At 35.8% G+C, this 25280-nt stretch overlaps 1 protein-coding gene across 2 annotated transcripts in view; it reads left to right on the top strand.

The window, feature by feature from the left end:
* Positions 1–25280, top strand: part of usp45 (ubiquitin specific peptidase 45) — a 44197-nt gene that overhangs the window by 361 nt on the left and 18556 nt on the right. For both annotated transcript variants that reach the window (XM_088909381.1, XM_088909382.1), the window contains exons 2-8: positions 2357–2465; positions 2848–3017; positions 3880–3980; positions 4203–4303; positions 14770–14918; positions 17252–17347; positions 19613–19743. In XM_088909381.1, coding sequence (XP_088765507.1) covers positions 2363–2465; positions 2848–3017; positions 3880–3980; positions 4203–4303; positions 14770–14918; positions 17252–17347; positions 19613–19743 — 851 coding nt within the window. In that variant the 5' untranslated portion in view covers positions 2357–2362. The remainder of the gene's footprint in view (positions 1–2356; positions 2466–2847; positions 3018–3879; positions 3981–4202; positions 4304–14769; positions 14919–17251; positions 17348–19612; positions 19744–25280) is intronic.

The following is a 25280-nucleotide window of genomic DNA, read 5'->3' as shown; positions in this document are numbered from 1 at the left end:
TTCTCTGAAATTCAGAAAAGTTCAATAAAAGTCTGTTGGTCCCTGGGTTGTTTTATTTCCCCCTGATGAGGGAGCTTGACGTTTTTCAATTTTCATATGATATTGAGCTTCTGGTTGTGTGCTGTAATGGAAGAAGGCCTATTCAGCCTTAACATTGTGAAGTTTTTAATTGGCGAATAATCCGAACTATGGTTAGATTTTTTTGCAGTTGCATTGGAGGATACTAATAATAGTTTTATATAACGCCTCATGTCAAGACACCTCAAAGCAGTATTGCTTTTGTTTTGGTAAGAAAATTGTGTGCAAAGGAGGGGCTTCAGTTTATTCAAAAAAGCACTATCACCTGTCAGTAAGGCTGAGTCAGGCCAGCACTGGGATGGGAGATCACCATTATAAAAAAAGCGGGTGTTTGCTCATGTGGTTCTTGTGGACACCTAGGTGGCGCTCTTTCTTTTGGACTGGGATTTGCCATCTGCTCTTCCAGTATGGTGACTGGGGACACTGGGCTGGCACAAACATTTCACCATTGATTAGATTAGTGAAGTAATTTGGCATTTACTCACCTGATCTGCTTTGTATTGTGGCTTTTGCCATATAACTATGAATCTATGAATTGGCTTCATTACTCTGCTCTCCTTCCCACTGATAGCTGATAGTGTGTTGTGCGTTCTGGTGCACTATGGCTGCTGTCGCATCATCCAGGTGGGGCTGCACATTGGTGGTAGTGAAGGGGAGTCCCCATTACTTGTAAAGCGTCCAGAAAAGCGCTATATAAATGTAAGCAATTATTATTATTATTATAACGAGCACCATATGTCACCCAGGCGGTTGCTGCACTTCATTTTTGTGTTAGCTTGTTTGGGATCCTTTGCGATGAACAACGTGCAGCAATATGTCTCTGCCCACTGTTGCCCTTGGCTGCTGATGTCTTTCCTCCGGAGTTTCATGCAAACGTCATCTTAGACGCGGTGGCTCCTTGAAACATCAGCAGGTTGAGATGTCATGGTCAGTGAAGCTCCTGCCAAATTACAACAAGACAATGATTCAAAACATACCTCAAAATCAACCATGAACTTCAAGAAATGAAGGATTAAGGTTTGGGAATGGCCTTCAGGGTCCCCAGACTTGAATATTATTGAAAATCTGTGGGTAGATCTCAGACATGCAGTGCATGCAAGATGACCTAAGAATATTTCTGAACTAGAAGCGTTCTGCAAGAAAGAGTGGGGAAAAAAATTCTAAAGCACAAATAGAAAGACTGTTAGCTGGCTACAAGAAACGTTTGGAGGCTGTGATTTCTGCCAAAGGGGGTGTTACTAAGTACAGACTGATAGAGTGCCCAAACCTTTGCACATGCCACATTTATTTATTTTTTTTCAATCTGTTCAATTCAGAAAATAATTAGTAACAGTGCATTAACATTTGCAGTAATATGTCAAGTTTAAGTTTGTTCACTGGAGAGTTTGTGTTAACTTCTTTTCACTTTGAAAATCAACAAAATGTGTGATTTGGCCAGGGGTCCCCAGACGTTTGCATACAACTGTATATGGCATACCTTAGCCGTACTGGCACCCATCTTAATGTATACCTTTAGAATGCTGGGATGTTATCTGCTTAATTAGCACGTGAGCCGCACCTATTGTATGTGGAAACCCTGGCTTTCAGTATACTGTACATGGTGCCCCTCATTAACCCACGTGTTTACATTCTTTTTGCCCTCTTTAACAGAAGTTACACTCATGTTAAGATATAGTTATGTAGTAAACATAGTTATGTAATTTGCATTAAATGCAAAGTTTTGTTATCCAAAAGATATTCAAGAAGTGAAACTTGTCAGATTTATTCCAAGGTTCGTCAAAGTAAAATTAGCCTTAATATGAAGGCAGGATATGTATAGCCTGACATCCTTCCCATAAATAGTTGCAAGGTTAAAATAACTTGAGTGTACTGTTTGGCGCAAGAGAAATAAGGAGTGAATATTTTAATGTTATGGTAGAATTCAGTTTTCTTAGTGTAATATATAAATTAACATCACGTTACTTTGATAAAATGTCCTATTGCAACAAAGAATGCAGTACTATTGTATGAAAACAAAATACTTTAATAGTATTGCATGATATGTTGTCTTATAGATCATGTCTTAAATATGTTACACTTTATCGCTTCTATAATTGTTCTTACAGTCATAACATATCTTTTACTGTTTAAGGTTTAATTGTGTTGTTCTCTAATACAGGTATATAATCTGATTTAGCTCATAACATCATCATCATCAGGCAGTTTCACTCTTTGAATTTTTTTAATGCTGACAGAGTGGTGAACATTTTTAACAGCTCCCTGTGTTTTTTTTTTGCAGGTACAGATGCGGTTAAAAGATCCATTCTCTTTAAAAGCTTCCGAAATGACAAAGCGGTCGAACAGGCCAAGAAAGCCTAGAGAGGAAGAGTCCTCAGATGAAGTCAGTGGTAAGGCTTAAGCATTTCTCTCCTCATCATAACTGGGCAAAATGCAAAACCACTATTCTTTGTTTAACAAAATACATCTTGCTGCTTTTAATGATGGACACATTTTTCTTATTGCTCATTGAACATTTTGTCAGAAACGATGTTCTTTTTTTTTGTAGGATGGAATACATAAAAAAGCAAACCTGCAATTCAGTCAAAACTGATTAGAAATTTAGAATACATTGTACATTTTTGTACAATTAAAGGGGTCACCACTGAAACAAACATTTCATGCATTTCATTTTCTTATCTCTATGCCGTGTTTTCTGTTTCCTGACCTTTACATGGTTCTCAGGTTAATGTTGCACTTTTTCATGGATTTCCTTTCTTTCTTATTCATCAGGGATGACATGTCAGCATGTGAGCAAGGCAGTTGATTTGAGCTCTGTGAAGAAAGCAGTGTCACAAAACCTGTGGTCGGTTTGTTCAGAGTGTCTTAAGGAAAGGACAGTCTATGATGGAGAGCCTGCAGGCCCTTTTGATATTTTGGTGTGTCTCAAATGTGGTTTTCAGGTAAGGGAATCTGGTGTTTACTCGTCTGATAATTACAATAGCAGCAATAAATTGTAAATATGTAAGCCTTATTGCTTTTTGCTTTCTGAGTGCAGTCTTTTGCTTTGCTGCAGTTTGCAGATTTTGCCTTTGGATTTGACACAAATAGTAAACTAGGACATTTTATCACAATTAATCTCCAGATTGGTCCTTATAGGGTCGTCAGGAATATATTATTTATTATTTCATAGTATATTATTAAAAACATACAGCTGAGATTCAGCATTTACAATCCCTTCTCCTGAAGCACATATATTATAACCAGGAAATCTCTAGATGGGACTCAGATAAAAGAAGGTAGAGTGCACTAAGACAGTGCTTTATGTATGTTTTGCACTGGCAAGTTGACCATCTGGTTTTGAAATACAGTGCAGCAAGGGGACTGTATTATATTAGTTGCAAACCAGACTTAGGCCTTGGTTACATGAGTCAGTGTGCTGGCAGCATTAATTATAGCAGTCTGTTGCCTGTTATGTCATTGCATTCGATTTCACTGAGTACACCAGGCAAGTACATTCAATGCAAATTGCCATTCATTTACGCAATGTCCAGTCACGCTTTCAGAGACTGGTAATGGATAATGTTTAAAACCACAGCGTGGAGAAACGGAAGTGGCATTTTTCTGTTTTTTCTCTCTTTATCAAACCATTGTAATCAGGTAGGTTATACAAAGTGGTTGTACGAGAGTTTGCTTTTTAAAAGTAAATCTCCACTTGATTACCAAATCAGAAGACTGTAATTCACGGCCATCTTTCCCAAAACTTTTTAAAGTATGACATTGTGGAATCATTTTTAATATTTTTATTTTTTTTTTGTACACCAGGGCTGTAACCAGTCTGATGGACAGCACTCCACTAAACACTTTCAGGCTGTACATGCAGAATCCCACTGTATTGTAATGAGCCTTAGCACATGGAAAGCATGGTAAGAAATATGTTACAATTGCTTATTTTTGGTAATCTCTTAATATTTAAAGTTAATTAAGAGTTGGTTTATATTTTTGTCGAATCATGGTGTTATAGATCATTTTAATGTGTAACACTATTTAGGACTGAAAAAACAGTTTGTGTTTTGATTCCAAATGTTTTAATAAAGGTTTTTTGATAACAAGCAACAACTGTAACCAATTATTTTTCTCCAATACAGGTGCTATGAATGTAATGAGGAATTATCAACACACTGTAACAAAAAAGTTCTTGCTCAGACAGTGGATTTTCTTCAGAAGCATTCAGCAAAGGCATCCTCTGGTAAAATTATTTAGATTTCTACATCTGGGAAAATATTATAAGGAATTATGTGGTCAATAATGTAGCAGGTTAGAAGAATGCCATTCAGAGAAAGGTCAAAGCTGTTGAAACTAGTAGCACTTTAAAAGCGCCGAGGTGTTTTTTTCTATTGTAATAAACTTAAAATTTACTGTACGTGTAACAAATGTCTACTATATTTAAATAAACGGGCTTGACACAAGAATAATATCGGTGACACATAAGAGGGACAGGCTCGCCCACAGTAGTAATAGGGAACTCTGATTTGTTCTTCAGACAGGACCTGACAGATGTTTAGAGAGATGGGTGTATACTTTGAATTTGGGTATTTTGTTAACAGACCTAAGTATTGCTTATTTCTGCATATTAGAAAATATCTTTAAAATATTAAAAATCTTGTTTACCTATTCAAAGAAGTTTAAATCTTTAAGAACCTTGAAGAGTCAGTATAACTACATGCTCTGTGAGTTTGCTGTACCCATTTTTCAGATGTCAATACATTAAGAAGCTTTCAAAATTGTTCATGGTAAAACCTGCTAGGTCTTTATAATCACCCTCTTAACTGTAAGATTTTAAATATATCTGGTCATTTTGTAAAGAGTAGATTTATGCTGACTTGTGAACCTGAAAATGCGCTGAAGGAAAAATATACCACAAATTCAAATACTATTCATTGCAATGCAGTGGATAGTACATTGAAGTACTGTACTTTATTTAATTTATAACAGCGTAATATACTGTATATATTTTTTCACTTGCTTACCAGAAGTAAAGAAGTTTTGTCAGTGGTCATTTCATATGGATAGATTGTTTTTTAAAACTGTTTTATCTAAGTATTTTATTAGTTCTTTATTAACACAGTTTAGATGAAATGCTTTAAAAGGGCACAAAAGATTTTTAATCTGTTGATTGGAAGCTGATGCATTTGTATTGTTAGAGGAAATTGTTTTATATATAAGTCAACAAATTCTTTATAAAAAATTAGTAAAAACACATTTTGATAAAAGGAAAGCATTTAACCTTATTCTCTCATTAAATGGGTAGTTATGACTGTGTGATGTCGAAGGAGAGATTTAGAAGTTAAGGGCCTTATAGAATTGTAATAAACTGTTGAAAGTTATGTGGTGAAGTGTGGCCTGATCAGTCAAGTCCTCTTTTCCATGTTCTTGACAAATGGACAAGAGCACATCTGGCACCAGCTCGACAACTTCTGTGGCCCTGGGTGCTTGGCTCCAATACTGAAGGGTTCTGGTGGTTCTGTAATGTTATGGGGTTCATTTTCTTTTCCTTTTCTCTCATTCCCTTCGAAGACAAGGTCAATGCTAATACTCAATGGTTCTGAGTGATCATGGTCACCCCCTGTCACAACATTTCTTTCGTACTGGGAGGGGTGTCTTCCAAGATGACACGGTCCCCAGCCACAGAGAAAATGATGTTAGCAGTGTCATGTCATGTTTTCCGTCACCAATCTGACCCCAATCCAATATTCCTGAGATATTATGGAGCAATGCCCGAGACAACATTTTTCACTTCCGTCAGCCAGGTTTGAGCTGCTTGGTGCCACATCACTCCTGCAGAAATCCAGACTCTGGCAGACTCGGTGCCATGTAGCATCCAGGCTATGTTGGCTGCATGTGGTTGTCCAGTGCCCTGTTAAGTAACTTTAGGTGACCTTACATTTACAGTAGTGTTTCCATTTTTGTGTCCAGTACCTTTAGCTGTGATCATTTAGTAAGTTGGGGGAGATCTGTGCTATATTCAATATACAAATTACCAAATGAATAACACTTCTCGAGAATTATTTTATTCCATTACAGTGGTACTTGAACCCGCATAGTCTAGAAGTGTGATACTATTTTTTACTATGTTTTCCTTATCTTTTTACTCATTATGCTTTTTTTAAATGTTTTTTATTAGTGGCAAGTACTGCAAGGTTATCAGTTTAGATTCACTCAATGTAGTATTCAAAAATCTACAGTTATCGCCAGCATTTTCCTGCCATTCATGTTGCCCATTAGCATTTAAGTGTTCCGCACCGATGTAAACATTTCCGAATAAGTGTTTTGCTAATCTTTACCTCGGTTTGTTTAAAATATGGCTGTATAGTTGAATGGTGTTAGGACTTAATGACATTTCTCTTGTCCTTTATAAATCACAGCTTCCATTAAACCAGTGGTTGTAGTCGAAATCCTTTCATACAGTGTGTGCCTGTCTTCCATTCTTAACCATTATTAGACCTTTATGAATAGAACCTATTGGATTTTTTTGGTGTTAAGATATTTTTTTCTGATGCTTATGCTTGTGTACTTAATAAAAACAGTCTTTAAGAAGGATCATGAACGGCTGAACCTCCGCTGGTAGAATAAACTAAACTCCGTCAAATTAACCTGCATGGAGTGTGCAGGGAAGCAATTTACATTCAGTGGTTGTATGGCACTCTCTAAGTGTATAAGCAACAAAACACAAAGCTTTATAATGCATGTCACAGTCACTTGAACTGCTGAAAATCACCTTGAAACAGGGCATTTGTTTGTCACTTAGTTTATTAATTGTTTTATTGCTATCCTAAATTCAGTATTAGTCAGAGTTGTTGCCTAGCTATGTTTTTTTTTATTCAGGGAAAGAATTGGATTAATTATTACAGGAAAAACTCTTGAATCCTCTGCTAAGTCAAGCAATCCTCTTGCTGGATTCTCAATATTGAAATTATTACTTTGCTCGGTATATTAGGCTGTGCAGTGTTTGTAATCAGCTATTTGAATATAAATGCTCAGTGAAGTGCATTAATGTGTTATTCACATTTCTCATTCAAAGTGTTTAGCTTCATACTACTTTCTTGTGGTATACTTTTATAGTGTGTCTGTATTTATATTATGAGCCTTGAAATTCTTAGTCTTAATGTGCATCATGGCACTAAATAAAAAAGCTCATTACTTGGTACCAAAATGGTGGAATACAGTGGCAGCAGGCAGTCTGTTTCATGCAGTCTGAGTCTTTGAGAATCAGATTGCAAAGCAAAAACAATGCTCCAATTACATTACTAATACATGGATGCATTTATTAATTACATTAAACGGTTGAGCTGATCTCCACTGCTGGGTTCCCAAAAGAATGTTCGCAGCTGTGAGTAAAGCAAATTTGATTCTGCGGTTCAGTGTGTGTATCACACACTACAGGGATTGCAGAGCTCTGCCATGCTTGTGGGAGCCAGAGGTCTAATAAATGCATGTGGAGGAAAAACAGAATCAGAAGTCTTTGCGTAGTCCCAAGAAAGTTGTCACTTAGCAGAAAAAGCTAATGAGAGCTGGAACTAAAGTTTATTCAACAGCGGCACCGCATCACTGTCCCTGGACTTTTCTCAAAAGTATAGCTTAAAGTTGATCCATTGACTCACCTGGGTTTTAATTTTGAACTCCCCAAATATAAATCATTCCATCCATCTGTCCATTTTCAGTCCAGTTCTCTGTTTGACATACTGAGTTTCGCAGATTCAGTGATTCTAACAAAACTAGTTCTGAAGACTTTGCGATCAGTACATATGCTGTCATGTATTATAAATACATGTATTCAGGTATATTTATTTTTTATATTATTATGTAAAGTACAATTATAGATATGGTAAGATTACATTTTCTTAGAGAGCTATCATTCAAGATATAATCCCTGTGGCTCAAGCGTCAGATGTGAATCCAGTGCCAGTATTAAGACCTAAATTACAATCCTTTAATCAGTGTAAAAATCTCATGTTATACTAGCTGCTGTAGAAATTCCTTCTACATATAACATTGATTTTGTGTTCTTGTAGCTTTGGGATATATAGTTTTCTTTTTGTGGCTTGCTTGTTTCTGGAAGACAGACAAAAATGGCTTAAATATGCTTCAGATTAGTCATTTTGCAATTCTTCTTGAGTCAGGTATGTATGTCAGATGTGTTTTGTGTCTCTTATAACTTTCATCATCTTTTTGTAACTTTTTTCACACAGCGAGTATGTCGAAATCATTTGTACGCAGTCAAAAGTGTATATAACTTTTGCTTGTAGTGGGGAAGTATTCGAATACTGCAAGAATCCTCTTAATGAATGGCCTTGGGCCCTGGAAAGAAATCCAGTTTGTTGAAATAGTATGAGATGGTGTTTTGAAAATGGAAGAAATAAGATAGTTACAAAATTCAGTTTCTTTTAGAGATACCTCATACTTTATTCATTATTGTTATGATAATGATGAAATCTAAGAATTAACACAGTTATGATAAATGATAAAAATACTGTAGTCAAATAAAAGGTTGTGTTTTAGATAGGTATAAAAAGTGAAAATGGAAACGTAGAGTGACATTGAAATGTTAGGATGTTTCCAACTCTTAAAATTACCTGTTACCATTGTTATGTTGGAATTGTTCCAATGTTGTATGAAATGGGCTGTAGCTTGCTTAGAGAACTGATAAAATTAGATTTCTGCTGAAGGCCAGGTTTAAGGGAAGAGATTTTTGTATATTCTTTTCCCATAAACCCTCAATACAAAAGAGCCCCGGCAAGAATTTAGAATCCATAATAATGTTGTATGACAAAAGCTTAGAAAAGAAAATCTATTAACTGCGCTCTTACCAACAAGGCCTTCAGCTGAAGTAGCAGAGGATTGGTAAAAAGAGGCTTGACCTCAGAAAAGCATATGGTCTTGAAACACAGCTGGGATTCTTTGTTGGGGAAATTAAAATGTTTCTCTGAATAGGCACCAGTGATCGCAAGTAAAGAATTGTGGCCTTTATTTTCTTCCACCGATTAAAAAAAAAAAATCCATTCTAGTGTATCTCTTTATAATTATTCTTTTAAATGTTATCATTGTAAAACCTGATCAGAGATGAAGAATAAAGTTGTTTACGGAAAAACAAATTGTGTTCAAGTAACAGAATATAAAAAAACCGTGAACGTGGATCTTTAGCTGTTGCACTTATTGTTGCTTTATTAAAAGTGATCACCTTATCTCTAAAAATGTATCTAGACAAAAATAGAAAAAAAAATCATATGTCGAATATTTATTTTCTGTACTCAAAAAGGTGTGATATGCATACAGTCATAGCTAATGTAATTTTAAAACAGTTTTGTAATGGGGTAAATCTCAGGAAAAAACAAAAATTGCTTTAGTGGTATTATGAAAATGCACTATGTAAGTGTTTATGAGCAGGAGATACTGGGACCTTCTTTCATTAAAAAAATATTTTGGTGTAGTTAAAAGCCACAGTGGCTTAACAAAACTGACACTGGAATGTGCTCAGTTTTCTGTGAGCAGGCCTGATGCAGTGATTCACACTTCCACAAATGATAGCTTCTGATTTCATGCAGTAACTGCATCATAGAAGCCCTTTGCAGCCCTGTGTAGAGCTGTCTTTTTCTAAAAGACAAAAGTTGTCAAGTGCTGATTGGTTTAAAGTGATTATCAACACAAGTGGTTTAGTGCCAGTCCAAAAAAAACAAAACATTATTTGCCCCCCACCAATAACATGTGGAATTAAGTTCTCTGTACTTAAAATATTTTAAAATAAAATACCAATAAATGAAAAAAAATGAACGGGCGAGAAATGTAGTAAATCAGTTTGCCCTTTTCACCCAGAGAACTTGTCATGTTTTTTGAGTACACACAGTTACACAAATAACTTTCTTTTTCCTGGAGAATTCTGACCACAGTAATATTGTTAAATGCGTACATTTGTTTAACTACTGTTTTGGGGGTTATTTTTCTGATGGGTCTTAAAGCCTCAGATGTTGAAAGCTGAAGGATTGATGCCCTCCAGTGACAACAAATTAATAGGGCATTTGGAGCTGCTAGCTTTGCTTCATGACAGCATGCTAACTGTTTAATAAAAAAACCTTGGCACATTTGTTTAATTAAAAACTATTTACAATTGTAGCACTTCTATTATTCTTTAATTCTGACAGACTGAATAATACGAAATCTGTGCAGATTTGTGTGATATCATATATACTGTACAGTATAATGTATAGCTACTTCATTTGTAAATAGATTTAAATGTATTTAACATTAAAACAAACAGTTAACAGCAAAATCTGTAATAGATCCAAAGCTGCTTTTGTTTCTTTTGAGTTTTTTGTGCCTTGTATAGTCTTGGTTTTACACTACATCTGCCATGTTACTTTGTTTAATGTCTCATTTTCTCATATTGAAATATAAAAGAAGTCTTTCAATGTATTTTAAACTGGTTCTGATGATCTTAGGTTGGTGCTTGTATACCTTTTGGTTGTGGATGGGACTTTGACCTCCCGGTTGTGTAGTACTAGTGTGAAATATGTGTTCAGAAAGGAGGAGAAGCATGCTCACTTTGTTTGCCCTGGAGATAAGGTCCACAGTGTCAGTGTTGTCCATATTTGGTGGCTGAGCAAGGAGAACCAGGTGGTGCTGCAAAGCACAGCACAGTGAAGCGTGGACAGATCTCATCCTGACATTTGCCATCCCATACTGCTGGAGGGGAGAGAAAAATCTGCTTTTCCATATGCTTCTGGTTTACTTTTTGCCTGCAGTTCTGGCCAGATGGCCCTGTGAACATTGTTTACCTTAAGTTGCGGTCCCAGATGTAGTATTTATCCATAGGCATTCATATTTAGATGATTTTGTTTTCCCAAGAACAAGTAACATAATGTAAACCGCTTTCCCTCCACTTTTTTAACTACTTTGTTGTAGATTAAGTGTAGCCTTATTATAGCTTTATTTTTAATGAGAGAAACCCCAGTGTATGAAATTGCATGGAATGTTTGTGTGCTCACATTTGATTTTTATAGATTGCATCACCCAGGTCAAGGTCAGATACTGAATTCGTAGAAGAAACAATTTATTTTCTTTACAAGCGAGAGTTACATTGTTGTTTTACTATCTGGTCACATTAAAGTTCGTCAAGATTAACTTTTCTGTGAGGTGTTAAATTGTAAGCTATATTTTTCACCAATAGTCATTTTGCGAGTGATAAAATATGACAATGTTATCATTGTTTTCTCTTGGATGAATAATGGTACCTAGTTTTTTATTTTAACATGGTGCCACCTTGCTAGATTTTATTAGAGGAATTTTGAGGTCACTGTGCTGTGCTTTGCACAGTCTCCAATTTGGAAATTTGAAGTCTCCACATTGTGCCTGTTATTGTTTGTGTTACAAAGGATTAGAAAATTAAAATAATCAATTATGGAGTAACTTGTCTCTAGGACATTAAAAATGAATACATTAACCTGTTTCTGACAGAATGGTATAGTAATAGTCCAGTGTTTTTTGTAATGGTGCGTGTCTAGCTGGTGTTTTGTGAGTATGAAACAAAATGGTTAGAAAAGTAAACTTTATTTTTCATTGTGCCATTTATGTATGCCTCGGTCCCCTAATAAATGTAATATATTGTATGTGTATTTACAGGTTATGTTATAAAATAGTAACTAAGACTGATAGAATGTTGTCCTTTAATTTAAAGTATTTTGCTGGGTTTTGCTAGTCCTTTCGCTTTAACCCATTATGTTTTTTCCTTCTTTGGAAATATTACACTGTAATAGGACATTTATAGAAGGAATGCTTTTGATTTGATTTAAATTAAACTGGCGTCTTTCTGGGTATGCCATTTTCTGGTTGGAATGTTTTTCCTAATGAGCTTAGTTTATGAATCCCTTTCCTGTGTTATGCTTTAAAATATTTTCTGCATATGAGGAGGACTGTAGCCTGCAATGGAGAGTAAGCACTTGAGTCCACATTGCTTAGCAGATTAGATGTAATTGGTACTGTAGTGGTTTTGCAAATCAAAACAGAAATGTATGCCTGTTCATTGAAAGCTGGAATCAAACAAACCTAATTTTCATATTTTTTCTTTTTCCGTGTTCAGTTTATAAAACTTGATTTTAAAAGTTGGTGAATTTTGTTTTATATTTAGACTTCCTAAGTAAAAACAAGAATTTTAGGCCACGAATGGTACTGTTTTAACTCAATAACATTCCTGTTTGTTATTTTATTGCTATTATGGACATTAAGTGCACAATATAAAATTATGTAATATCTATGTGAAAGATGTTTTAAAAAATCAGGCTATAGAATCAATTCCAATTTAAAAGAAGACTTCAGATTGTAGTCCTCCCAGACCATCTTTGTAATAAAATGGTGTAGGTGTAATCAACATACTGTATATGTATACATGGACACATTGGAAATGATGATTTGTTAAAGAAAAGTTATTTATTTCTTTTATGATTTGCATATATGACCTAAAAATCAAAATAAAGGCATGAAACTGTCGAATGATAAATGGATGATGCCTGTCCTTTTGGGCTGGAATTTGGCTGGTTTTCTAGGTCTAGACCTTTTACCAAATACTAAAAAACTGTTCCATTAAGAGCAGAAGTTGAATGAAATATTACTGATGCCATGGCCTGTTTCTGTTACTTTATAATGCACCTGTCCTTTAAAAATAAGGTTGTGAAAAGTCTCAAGTCTATTCACATATAGTTTATCACATAATTAGAAACAAGTCTTATTTGCATATCTGTACGTTTTAACAGCTGGGTCCAATGTAGTAGACTTTGAATGTGTGAAAAGATATGCCAGCTGTCATCTGGAATCCCAGATGACAGTACTTCCATCCAGATGCTGTGTAAACTGTTTAACCTAGTTACATTGCAACAATGCAGATTGTCTTTATTGTTTCTGAACATGTCCATACACATACGGCTTAGCCTTCCAATATCTAATTCTCCAGAGTCAAAGCCGTTTTGCATTTTAAACGATGGTTCATGGTGTTTTGAGACATCCGTAAGGATAAATAAACATGTATGTTTTGAGTATTCATATATTTCAAGTATTCATATTTTGAATATGCTATAAACATTTCTTGGCATCATTTGATTAATTGATCATTCGTAGCTGATGGTGATAAATGCAAAGTGACTAACAGTTGCTTAACTACTAAATCATGTCAATAGTGAGAGCATTTCCTGTTTAGCAAGAGAACAATGTCATTGTGCCATTGGTATGTTGGAGGGTAGACCAAGTCATTGACTATCAAGTGATTACACTTTCTGACCTGTCATAACATTGTTGCCCAACATAGTCCACCAATGATAAGTCACAATGTGGAAAGCCACAAGTTTCGATATCTTACCAAGCTTAACAGTGAGGTGCAAGACCCAGGCATGAAGGCCTGGGCAGAAGTGTTCAGTCAATACAGAACTCTGCTTGTTGCAGTGGGTGGCAACCCGATTGCTTGACCCTCAATGGTTCAAATCCTTGGACTTCACTTACTGCCCTTCCTGCGAGCTCATTATAACATGACAGCGTTCCAGCAGAATGAAGCGTGGCCTTTTGTTTTTGTGTAACTACTTGCTTGTCAGATGAGAATATGACAAATGGATGCTGTACTTGGCAGACTTGATCTCCATTGAGTATCTGTGGAATAATCTTGGATGATGTGTGGTATCTAGGGCTCAGAGAGCTGTGAACAGGCACATGCTTATCTAGCCTTAATGAGAGAATTGGGGTACGATCTTGCAAAACAAGACAAGCTATGGTTGCTGCTGGAAGTGGTGTTAGTGGGACCAGCAGGAGGCGCCCACCCTGCAGTCTATGTGGGTCCTAATTCCCCAGTATAGTGGCGGGGACACTATACTGTAGTGGGCACTGTCTTTTGGATGAGACATTAAACCAAGGTCCTGACTCTCAGTGGTCATTAAAGATCCTCGGGCAGCTCTCGATAAGAGTAGGGAGTTATCGCGGTGTCCGGGCCAGATTTATCTTATCTTATCTCGATAAGAGTAGGGAGTTATTGCGATGTCTGGGCCAGATTTCCCCCCCTTGGCCTTCACCATGACCTCCAAATTGTCCCCATGTCTGATTGGCTTGCACTTGCCCTGTGATGGACTGGCGCCCCGTCCAGGGTGTACCCTGCCTTGCGCTCGTTGCTTGCCGGGTAGGTTCCGGCTTCCCGCAACACTGTATGGTATAAAGTGATTTGGCAAATGACATGACATGATGACTATACCCTCTTTGCTCTAGATGTTAATTTTCAACTGCTAAATAATTTCCAGAAACGTTATTTTATGTGAATGCATTATTCCAGGGCTTTGCTTCATTTCCAGATAGGCATTTTTGGTACATAAAGTAGTAATTTAATCTAGGTTGTTTGTAAATTCAGTTAAAGTTATGCAGGTTTTTGTCACTGACTATCACAGAAAGTGTATAACTCACATTTCTAGTGTCAGGAATCATTAGGTTGATGTTTCTTAAAATACAGTAGGTGTGTTGCCTAATAGGTACAGTATGTTGTTTGCAAATATCTGGAGTTTATTTTTTATTACTGAAAAGTAGCGAAGCTGGTTTTAGAAAATTGAAACTGATATTAATTAAATGCTTGTAAAGTGTGTTTTTGTAGACTAGAGGGCATAAATGATTTCTGCTTACCAATAATTTGTTTTATTTTAGGAACAACATCAAAAATAATAAAAATTCGAGAAGAAACCACTGAAGGTACTGATCTCCTAAAAGGAAAGAATCCAGTCAACAGCACCTTTGTGCCAGTTAAAGGCATAAACAATTTAGGAAATACATGCTTTTTTAATGCAGTGATGCAGGTAAGATATTCCTGTACAGTCTAGAATAAGCTTTTTAGAAATGTTTTGCAGGTAGATCCACAATGATCTATATAATGTGCCAAGTCACATGTGTGACTTCATTATACTCTTGAAAAAACATTGTTTGGACAAGTTTAGTCATTTTGGACAATTGGGTCAATTTAGACATTTTAGAAATATGGTGAAGTAGTAACCATTTTTGGTGTCAGTGTGTGCATCTCATAATCATACTGTATCACTAAAAACTGCTACATTTTTCAGGTAAAATCATACAAACACAGGTGTTTTTCCGCCTCCATCCTACATATGCTTGTAGGAAACTAGAGAAGCCACAAGGCTATGGCAGCCCATAGCAACAGCCTTCTCACCCGTCAGCACTGCTCCTCTGGTAGGAGGCCTTCTGAAACAGTGCTGGGTAGTGTCAAGCACAGCAGCAGCCTGAAGGGCTGTACAGCACTGCCAACAATGGAAATAACAAACTGGAAACCCATCCACATCCTTGATTTCTTTTTTCAATGGGCAGACTCTTTTTGTCGCATCTCTAGCACTTGTGAAATAGAATTTGCAAGCCTCTGCTCTTTTTACCTTTTATTCCATAGGAAAAAAAAATGTTTTTCAGTTGTTGCAGTTAGACGGCACTGTGATTAAAAACAGGAGCAGCTGCTTTGTCTCTCCAAATCCTAAACAGTAATTTACTTAGTAATTATTAGTCTATGTCAAACTTCTGGCATGTCTGCACCCTAAGGTATTGCATGATGTTAAAAATTAAACACATAGTTAAATGGATAACTGGTTGAAGAAATGCACATAATTTTTTAAAATATGAGACATATTTTAGATAACCATTCTATTATGGAATGGTATGATTTAATTTAAACTTTTTGGGTCTTTGTTGGTTACAGGGTGTCCCATGTTTTGTCATTGTTTGTACCTTTCACTATGTGTTTACTTGTTATCCAGCTCTTGTATTCTGCTTTGTTCTGCTTGAAGCAGATTCATTTCCTTCAATCTGTAATAGCATCCCCACTACACATAAATGAAAGAGAATAGTGTAAGATAATAATGTCAGTGAAGATATTGAGACATTAACACAATGAAAGTGGTAAAATAATGTTTTCCGTCATGTTTACCAAACAAATCAATTAAGTACAAAATCTGCCATATTCATAGTACTGATAAAGAGATTTGGAAAACTATTCTTCTTTTAAGTATAGAGATTCTTCCCAATTCCCAAAACTTACACTAAATCTACCTATGTGATGGATGTAAACAACCGTTTATTTTTTGCAGTGTATTTGTTCAGGGCAAATAAAGTAGCATACAAAATTAAAAGGAACAAGTAATAGGTTTATTCCATGCTGAAAAGAGAAGAAAGAAAACACAACGTTTCGGCTGGCAGGTATGCCTGAAGAAGGCTCCACGGCCGAAACATTGTGTTTTCTTTCTTCTCTTTTCAGCATGGAATAAACCTATTACTTGTTCCTTTGCAGCCTATGTATGCATGCTGACGCAGCTACCCACCTGAACTACACAATTAAAATGCGAGAGTTAAAAGTGATTTGTGTAGCAAATATTTAAGATTCAGTTTTGACTTCCAACTTTGTTATACTGTACAAGGACTTTATATTTTGTTGCACCTTTGTCGTGTCTTTTCTCAGTAGTTATTTTCTTAGATGTGTTAGGATGAACAGAGAGAAGGAAGGGGGCATTGACAGCATTAGAGTCACTGAATAGCTGCGTTGCTTCATTTCACACACTAGAATGTCATTGAAATGAGTCTGTAATAGAATCATGCCTGTTATTTTTTTCTTCTTTTAAGTTACCCTTTCAATAAAATCATAACAATTTACTGAACACCAGCTGTCCTTGGAAATTATGACCTGTGCTGGTCAGGACTCCCTCATAGGTTGTGTTTTAGAATTATTTGCTCTCTGTACAGCTTTAAGTTATAAAGCATGGCCTTGCTCTGTATTACAAAGAGACTCTTGCTGAATGTTTTCTAAGTCCACATTTTTGTCTTAAAATGATGAATGTTCATTTACGACAGACATGTACGGAGCTGAAAAAATAGTTTTCTGGGAAATATTGCTTATACACATTCACAGTGCAATTGTGTTGTTAAAATGTAATACATCCACAGATCTGTCCATAGTTTCATTTCTATTGATTTAAAGGTGAATTAAAACATTCTGATAAGCCTCAAAAGGTTTTATTAAAAATGTAATTTATTGCAAGTATTTTAAAGACATTATGTTTTTGCAGATATGGCCTTGGCACTTTAGCAGTCTAAATGCTAATTACTGCACTGTTTTTTTTCTGATATTTTTTTGAAGAATTTGTCTCAGACACACATGCTGAATGATTTGGTCTCGGAGATGAAGGAAAAAGGATCAAAGCTGAAGATTTGTCCACTTATGGAAACAAGCTTGGTATGTAAAATTGGGTAATGCTCCAGGAAAAAAGAATGATGTCTCAGCCCATATTAGAGCTCACAGGTCAATAAACCTTTCCAAAACTTTCCAACCTTTTTTCCAACTCACTGTTATTATACTCTAGCACTTAATTCTGTTTTTTTGTTATTGTCAACTGCCTTGAGATGATACATGGTGACAGGTACTGTAAATAAGAGTACAAAAGATTAAGATTATTATGTCTTTCAAGGCTTGCATAATAACATATCAAAGTGAACTCATAGCTTTTGTTGTGATTTTTAAAACATCTTTATTGCTGTGATATTTTAGATTTGGTAATGAGTGCTATACAAGTTTAGATGAAGTGAAGGTTGTTTTTAAAGTCATACTTGGTTACATTCTGGGTATTTATACCTAGGTGAGGAGAGGAGGGGAGAGACAGAGGTCTTTGGGGTGAGGAGCACCCCAGAAAAGAATTGTGGAAAAAATGGTGGATTTTCTTTCTTTTCTGTGTAAATTCAAGGGTAAAACTATAAATAAAAACACAAGATGGTCGTAAAACAGGATCTGGTGAAAGTGAAGCACAGTTGAAGGTGAGCAGCCCTGGGAGAAAAAGGGAGTCATTATTTTACTTTTCTTACTTACTGCCAGTTTGAAATGAGGAACAGTTAAACGTCCCAAGTATGAAAAAATGAAATTCTAGCAAGCTACCCGGTCTTGATGTTGAAGCTGATACTCTGACTTCTTTCAAGAAAACTCTGGATGAGATCCTGGGATCAATTAACAACTAACTACCGAACAGGCTATATGGCTATATAACAGGCTGAATGCCTCCTCTTGTCTATGTTCTCATGTAATCTGGGGTGTATAAAAATGACATTACCAAATTTAAACATAGTTGGTATATTAAAAATAATTTGATTTTATTTAGTCAGCATTTGATTTCACACCCTCTGTGTCATCGTGGGAGGGCACTCGACTCCAGCTGTTCACATAGCATTTGCTCTTTTCACATGCAAGCTCGTAGCTACTGTATGTGCTCTCCAGATACGCCTTTCCCCGCCGGTCGCAGTAGAATAGCTGACCGCTGTTACACATGTGCTTGATTGATTTGTGGGCTCGCACATGTTTGGAAGCCCTGCACAACTTCAGCCTGTTAAAGAGATGGCACTGTTGATGAGACAGTTTCAAGTCACAGGGGTGAAATGCATGTCACCTGAAGGAAGGGAGAGCGGCAGTATATTAATAACAAAGATGCCAGGAGTTGTTTGAGCCAGTGAGCCTCGCTGACGCTCAGCACTGACCAACCATTTCAAGAATAAATTGTTGAAATTATCCTTCAAGTCATGAGTGTTACTTTTCTTCTGTAAGAAAATGTGTATTTCATAATGATTAGTTATTAATATGGGGTTTGTACACTTACGACTTCAATGTTACAGTATTTTTCTCCAAGAATGCATTGTTATATTGTGATTTTTTTTCTTTTTTAACCAATTGCTGTAAAATAATTTATTGGCAAAGATTAATATACCACTACTTGATTTAAATTCTCTTAGCATTTTGTTTTCCTTTTTAATTACTTCTCCATATAGTCTAGAAGATGTAAATGATGTCTCAATATAAACATCCTGTGCAAATACACCATTTATTCATAATACTTAATGCTTTTGTTATAGCGTTGCACCGATTATTTTTATATTTTGCGAATAACAGCAGCCTGTGTTTATCTAGTGAAATCAAAATCGTGGGAAGTTGCGTGGGAAGATATTGCTGAAAAACACCTCATAAACTGTAACTTGAGGGTACAGTTAAATTACCTTGTAACCTGAGACACCTGAGACTCCTCCTTTGAAGAAGTTGTTAAATCAGTGTAGTTCCAACTACATGGTTATTATATTATTGTGTTAACCCCGGTGTCATGGCTCGATTTTATTCTGGGCATGTGCAGTCTGAACGTCCTAAAGTTCACGTTCAATTTAAAAGATGAAGGAGCTCTTTCTCACTTTCCCGTTTGATGAGCTGTGATGCATAATGTAAAACAGGTGTATGCTACACTACAGTGGTATAAGTGTATAAGGCACTTTTGTATAAGTAGGTATAATTTTATTAATTTTGCAAATCATTATTAATATTTTATTTAGATGGTTGAATTTTTGTCCAAAGATGCAGGTAGTGGTTAATACACAAAGTAGAACCGGCCTCATAACATTTATTTATCTTGGAAAACATTACATTCTTCTCAGTATAACTCGTAAATGTAATGGTTCATTTTTTTATGTATAGGACCCATTGGTGGTGACCCTGCCCAGTCCAGAGCCTTTGACGTCTGCCATGTTCTTGTTCCTGAACTGCATGAAGGAACCAGGAAAGGGACCAGTTTCTCCAAAAATACTTTTCAACCAGCTGTGCCAAAAGTAAGTTAAGAGCATAAGAATAACATGTAAATATACACCATGTAACTGGTTGTTGAAAAGTTGTCTCTTTGCTGGGTGGAGGAGATAATCAGATTGTTGTCCTCTTCCTGGACCTTGATCCGTCATTAAATGGACTTAGCGGAATCAGGTTAACTGCTCCTGGTGTTGTCATGGGCTCTGCATCATGAATATTGGACTGACTGTGCAGGAGCCAGCTGGTCGCGTAGCCAGTGCAAAGTTTGCATTCAGAGGTGAGTGATAGCTCCAGCGAGAACTGCAGCTTTCTCTTGTCCCCATGCCAGGCTTTCACTTCATGCTTTTAAAAGCTGAGGTGTGTCATGGACAAGATCGGTCAAGACCCTGTTACCTCATTTAACACTATTGCACAGTATTAAAGGCATAGGATACTCCACGGCTTCATTTGTATGAATCTGTTAGATGTTGATAGAACTGCAGTGGCACTGGAAAGTGGGTAATGATGAAGGGGTGTTCATGTGATGAGCACTGAACAGTGTCTAAGGACCCATATTTATGCACTTGAGCTGAAGTTTGGTAGACTTGGGGCCTGTCATTGTCCTGAATTTTTGCTATGAGCTCCATTTCAGAAGAGACTGGCTATTATCAGTTTGACAAGGCAATGCCATAAACAGTAGAAAGTTCTTTCACCAAGACAACAAAAGAACCATTAAGGATCCAGAGTTAAAACTGTGAACTTCTAGACAACGAAAGAGAAATGACTGACGAAATGAGAAAACTAAACCAAGTATTTGCAATTAATCTGACCTCTATTACCACGATTATATAAAGTAATGGATCTGATTATAAGAACTAAATGACCTAATCAAGTATATGGAAATAATATCCTAGGGTATAGTCAACACGGATCTAGAAAAGGTAGGTCTTGCCTTACCAACTGGTTAGATTTATTTGAATAAGTAATTACAGTAGTGAATACACACTGGGCTAATAATAGGAATGTATTTAAATTTTCAGAAGGCTTTTGATAATGTTCCTTATAAACAACTAATTCTCAGTTGAACGATGGTAGGTATTCAGGAACATGTAAGTGTTTGGATTGAGAATTAGTTATTAAATAGAAAGCAGTGGGTACAATACTGAAATTGGGGTGATATAATTCGTGTAGTACTTCAGGTATCTGTACTAGAACCACTGTTTCTTAATTTATATAAATGATCTGGATTCTAGAATAGTTTGTGATCTGGTGAAGTTTATGATGCAGATGGTATCAAATTAGGAGAATTAGCAAACACTTTACAGGAAGCAAATTAAATTCTAAATGATCAAATTCAAGACAGGCGAACACCTGGCAGCTGACAAGTATATAGAAAAGTGCAGAGTATTGCTTGTAGATAGTAAAAGTGTAAACTGTAAATAAAAAATAGGAAACACTGAGCTAGAAAATGCTACCTATGAAAAATAAGTCATTATGTTATATTGACACATCTCTTACATCTCCTAGACAATGCCTTTAAAAGACAGATATAATGCTAGGATATATATATATATGATATGGAGGAAGCAAGGGTCATTGGGCACTGCCAGAGAGGCAGAGTAAGAACAGAGAGAAACGTGGTTAGGTCGAACAGGAAGAGGGAAGGCTGGAACAGTGAACATGTGTTTTTTTTATTAATGCAAGGAAAGAAAGACAGAACCACCAACTGGAGAAAAGAGTGATCTGAGATGGTTATCAATCTTTAGAGACTAAACAGGCCTATGCAGAAGACAAGTGGTCCTTGTAGGTTGTAAGGAAAGTTAAAATGTCATTGTTTGTTTACAGAAATGACTAAGTCATTATGGCAAGATCCTCAGGTTACACTTATTAGAGTGCATATCAGATCTGAAACACTTTTAATGTGGTAGGCACAGGAGAAGAGGCAGTTGTAGATCCCTAAATAATCCACTGCTCAGTGCAGTAGATTCAGACAAACCATTTGAGTGGTTTGTCGTTAGGAGCTTTGGTGGAATGAAATGTTGCAGGAGAAAGGCGAAACAGTCCTAGTTTCTACACTGAAGAATGTTTTCCTGAGAGAGCTTGCGGTCTAGTTAAATCCACCACAGAAGTAAAAATAACTTTGGATTACATACTTTACATCAGAGCAAGCAGCTGGAAATCGAAGTAACAGTTGGACAGCAACAGAGCGATGGAGATGGCAAATCCATGATTTAGCTGTCTGAGGTCAGTGATGAGACAGGTATTCTGCAACATAGCTTTCTATAACTTGATTTAATATTGAAAATAGGTACAAATAGAATTCTTGAAAGTGGCTGATGAGTAGAAAGGCAAACTGTGAATTGGGAGTTAGTGCTACAGTCTCCTGGAAAAGTGGTCTCAATCAATATTTATTCCTTGGATCTGATCTCAGTATGACAGCTGAACAAAATGGCAATAATTGCTGACTCTGTGCTGCTTTGGCCATGACTGCTGGTGATAACCAGTGGGTGGTACAGTTTAGATTCAAGTCAGGATTCTTTGGATTTGTAAGATTCATGCTTTAAAAATGACCTTAGGCCTTTAAAGATGATCTGCTTAGGTCCTTGGTTAAAAACACAAGGGAAAAACATTCCTCAAAGTAATTAAAACATCATTTTTTAAAAAGCTCTTCCATGGGTACTGATAGATTAATAGGATTGTGCCAAATGACATTTAATGTTACCTTAAAAAATCAATATAGTCTGTGAGCCTTTCACATTAACTACTTGAAAAAAATAATTAAATTATTTGCAGGTCATTTGAACTGAATGAATTAAAGAAGAATAGAAAACTAAATTCTTAGATTTAAACCTGCAATAAATTGTAAGATAGGCAAGGTCATTTTGAATTACTTATTTATATGAAATATTGTAAAGAGTCTAAGTGAACATAATAGGAGACATCAATAGTTGTTAAATGCATCTATGCTTTATGTACATCTGAGTCCTTGGTTCTCTGTGCCTTTTGTTATTCATTTCGTTCAGCTCTTACGAATTACCAAGCATTGCTGCAAGTACATGTTTTTAGACTTGAGCAGACTGTAAGTGACTAATTTTCTAATTTATTTCTTGTCAGAAATACTGTATGATATTTTAGTGTGAAGCTGCTGTAAAGAGGTATTCCTTAGCCACATTATGATAAATACAAAATGGGAGGTTTTTAAGATATTCTTCTAAAAACACAGGACACATTCATCCATAGAGTAAATAAATCAAATCTTTGACAAATGTGGCCCCAATCTCTTTATAAAAAATAGAAGAAATTAGGTAAAAACAGATATTAGGTCTGAGAGAGAGTGGGGAAAAATATTGCAGTGTAGGATACAAAATATGTAATAAAATGTTTTATTTGTATTCCTACAGCTAAAGAGCAGTAATGGAAGGCATGCCAGATAATAAAAGTAAAAATTTGCAATGACTAATAAACAAATATTTGACTTGGGTGTTTACCACAGAAGAAATTGACAAAATGCCCAAGGCTCTGCAATCACAAAGTTCTTTATTAAATAGTATTAACATAGAAGTGGTAGGAGTGTTATTGGTACTAGAAACACTAAAGATGAATTATCTCCAGGTCCTGGTGTTTTTCTGCCAATTGTACTTAAGCAAAATATACATTATTCATAGATCATTAACAAAACTCTTCCAACAGTCATTCTAAATGGGTGATAAAACTGAATCAATCAATTACAGACAAGGAATTTCAGTAGTTTAGAAAACAGCTAAAGCAGAGGATCTTTATTCTAGATGACAATCAACTGATGCAGAAAATGTAGATGTTGCATAAGTAGTTTGCAGAAGAAACAACACTAATGGATATATAGATATTTAGAAGTATTTTGGTGATTCCATTCATATGGAATGGTTAATTCAGTCTACTTGCTTGTTTTGGATTGGAAATGGAATACTGATCAATTAGTCAAACAATTTTTAGTTGTAAAGCACCATGTTGCACTTATCATCTCAAGACACTCGATAAAAACACTTTAAAATAAAGAAGAAGGTATAGTTAAAGGACTATCACCAAATTTTTAAGACAGTTTTAAGAACTTTCAGAATCAGTTTCTTATGGACAAAGAACTCTACTGATTATCCTTAGATTGATAAAGCTAGTAACACCTAATTTAAGTAAGTTGAAATTTATGAGTTGTGCAACTTAAAATTAAGAGATTAAAATCCACTTAGTTTTATAGCTAGGCAGCGCAGTGCTTACAACAGTGGTGAAGCAAGAACCTGATTTTGCCAGGAGATGAGCAGCTCTGGGTTTTGTTTGCGCGAGCTAGAGTTGTCAATTGTTAGCTCCAGGAAAAAAAAACAGGCATGAACATGTTTCTCAGCAGCAGACGTAGATTAGTATAAAATCCAAGCAGTAGTACATAATGAAATGTATGTTCTAATGGTATTCCGATTATGGTGTTCAAAGGTTGCAGTAGAATCAAAACGTTTTCTAGTTTTCTAATCACAACATTTGGATTAAAATCAAAATGATCAATTACAACCTTTGACTTTTAAATTCCATTCTGATGCTAGGAATATAAACCTCTATTTCATTGGTGCTTAACTTAACATTTTCATACATCTGTGCATGATATCCTGATAAATAAATGACGGTACTAGATGACAATGACAAGGAAAGTATTGTTTGTGTGTGTGAGCTACAATTAAAGAAATTGTGAGTGTTGTCACTGAATAAATGTATAAAAGTAAACACCATTTTTCTAAATGATTTGCACTAAAGTTAACATATAGCTTATAAACGAGAGGGGCCTCAATATTGACCTCTGTGAAATCACAGCACAAGCAGCTGTTTTGAAAAAAGTGAATAGACAGTCAAATCTATTTGTTAAGAAGGTTTCTGTGATCAACAGTGCAAAAGTCAGCATTCAGACTGAGTAATACAGTAATTACCAGGAATCCAGAAACCACTGTCATTAATGGATATGTGGAGCCATAGCCAAAGCTTTTTCTGTGCTATGTTTTGAACACAACACAGATAGGCATTTCTTATAGTTCTTTTTTTCCTAGATAGTTTTGTAATTGAGTGACTAGAATACAGTCAATCCCCTAATACAAAAGGCAGGCTTGAAAGTGGCAAAGGACATTTTGATCTTTAGAAGGTTTAAAAGCTGGGGCAACGTCACCAGTACACAGAGGGTCTTTGTAATCTCAACTGGGAAAGGGAAAAAAAAAACTGCACAGCATGAACGTAAAGATATAGGCTAAGGATCAAATTGAGTACTGGTCTTGATTTTATGTAATAAATCTGGCACCTTGGATGGACTTGTTAGAAACTAGAAATTTGAAGTCTAAAAAACTGAAGGAGAGATATTTGCAGGCTTCAAAGACATTGCCTCATTTTCCATAGTAAATTTTTTTTTTAACCAAATGAAAGAAAAATTATGTTAAACACATGTTCAGTACAGACGTTGTTGCTTTAGTAGCATGAACGGAGACAGAAGTGTGATGTAAGCTTTTAATGATCTTGAAAACAATTGTCTTGGAAGTTTCAAATTTCAAGTATAAATGGCTGATTTTTCATAATGGTG

The sequence above is a fragment of the Atractosteus spatula genome, chromosome 2 (assembly GCF_055471065.1).
Source record: "Atractosteus spatula isolate fAtrSpa1 chromosome 2, fAtrSpa1.hap1, whole genome shotgun sequence".
Classification (NCBI taxonomy): Eukaryota; Metazoa; Chordata; class Actinopteri; order Semionotiformes; family Lepisosteidae; genus Atractosteus; species Atractosteus spatula.
The sequence above is the reverse complement of the archived record's forward strand: the minus strand, read 5'-3'. Positions and strand labels throughout refer to the sequence as shown.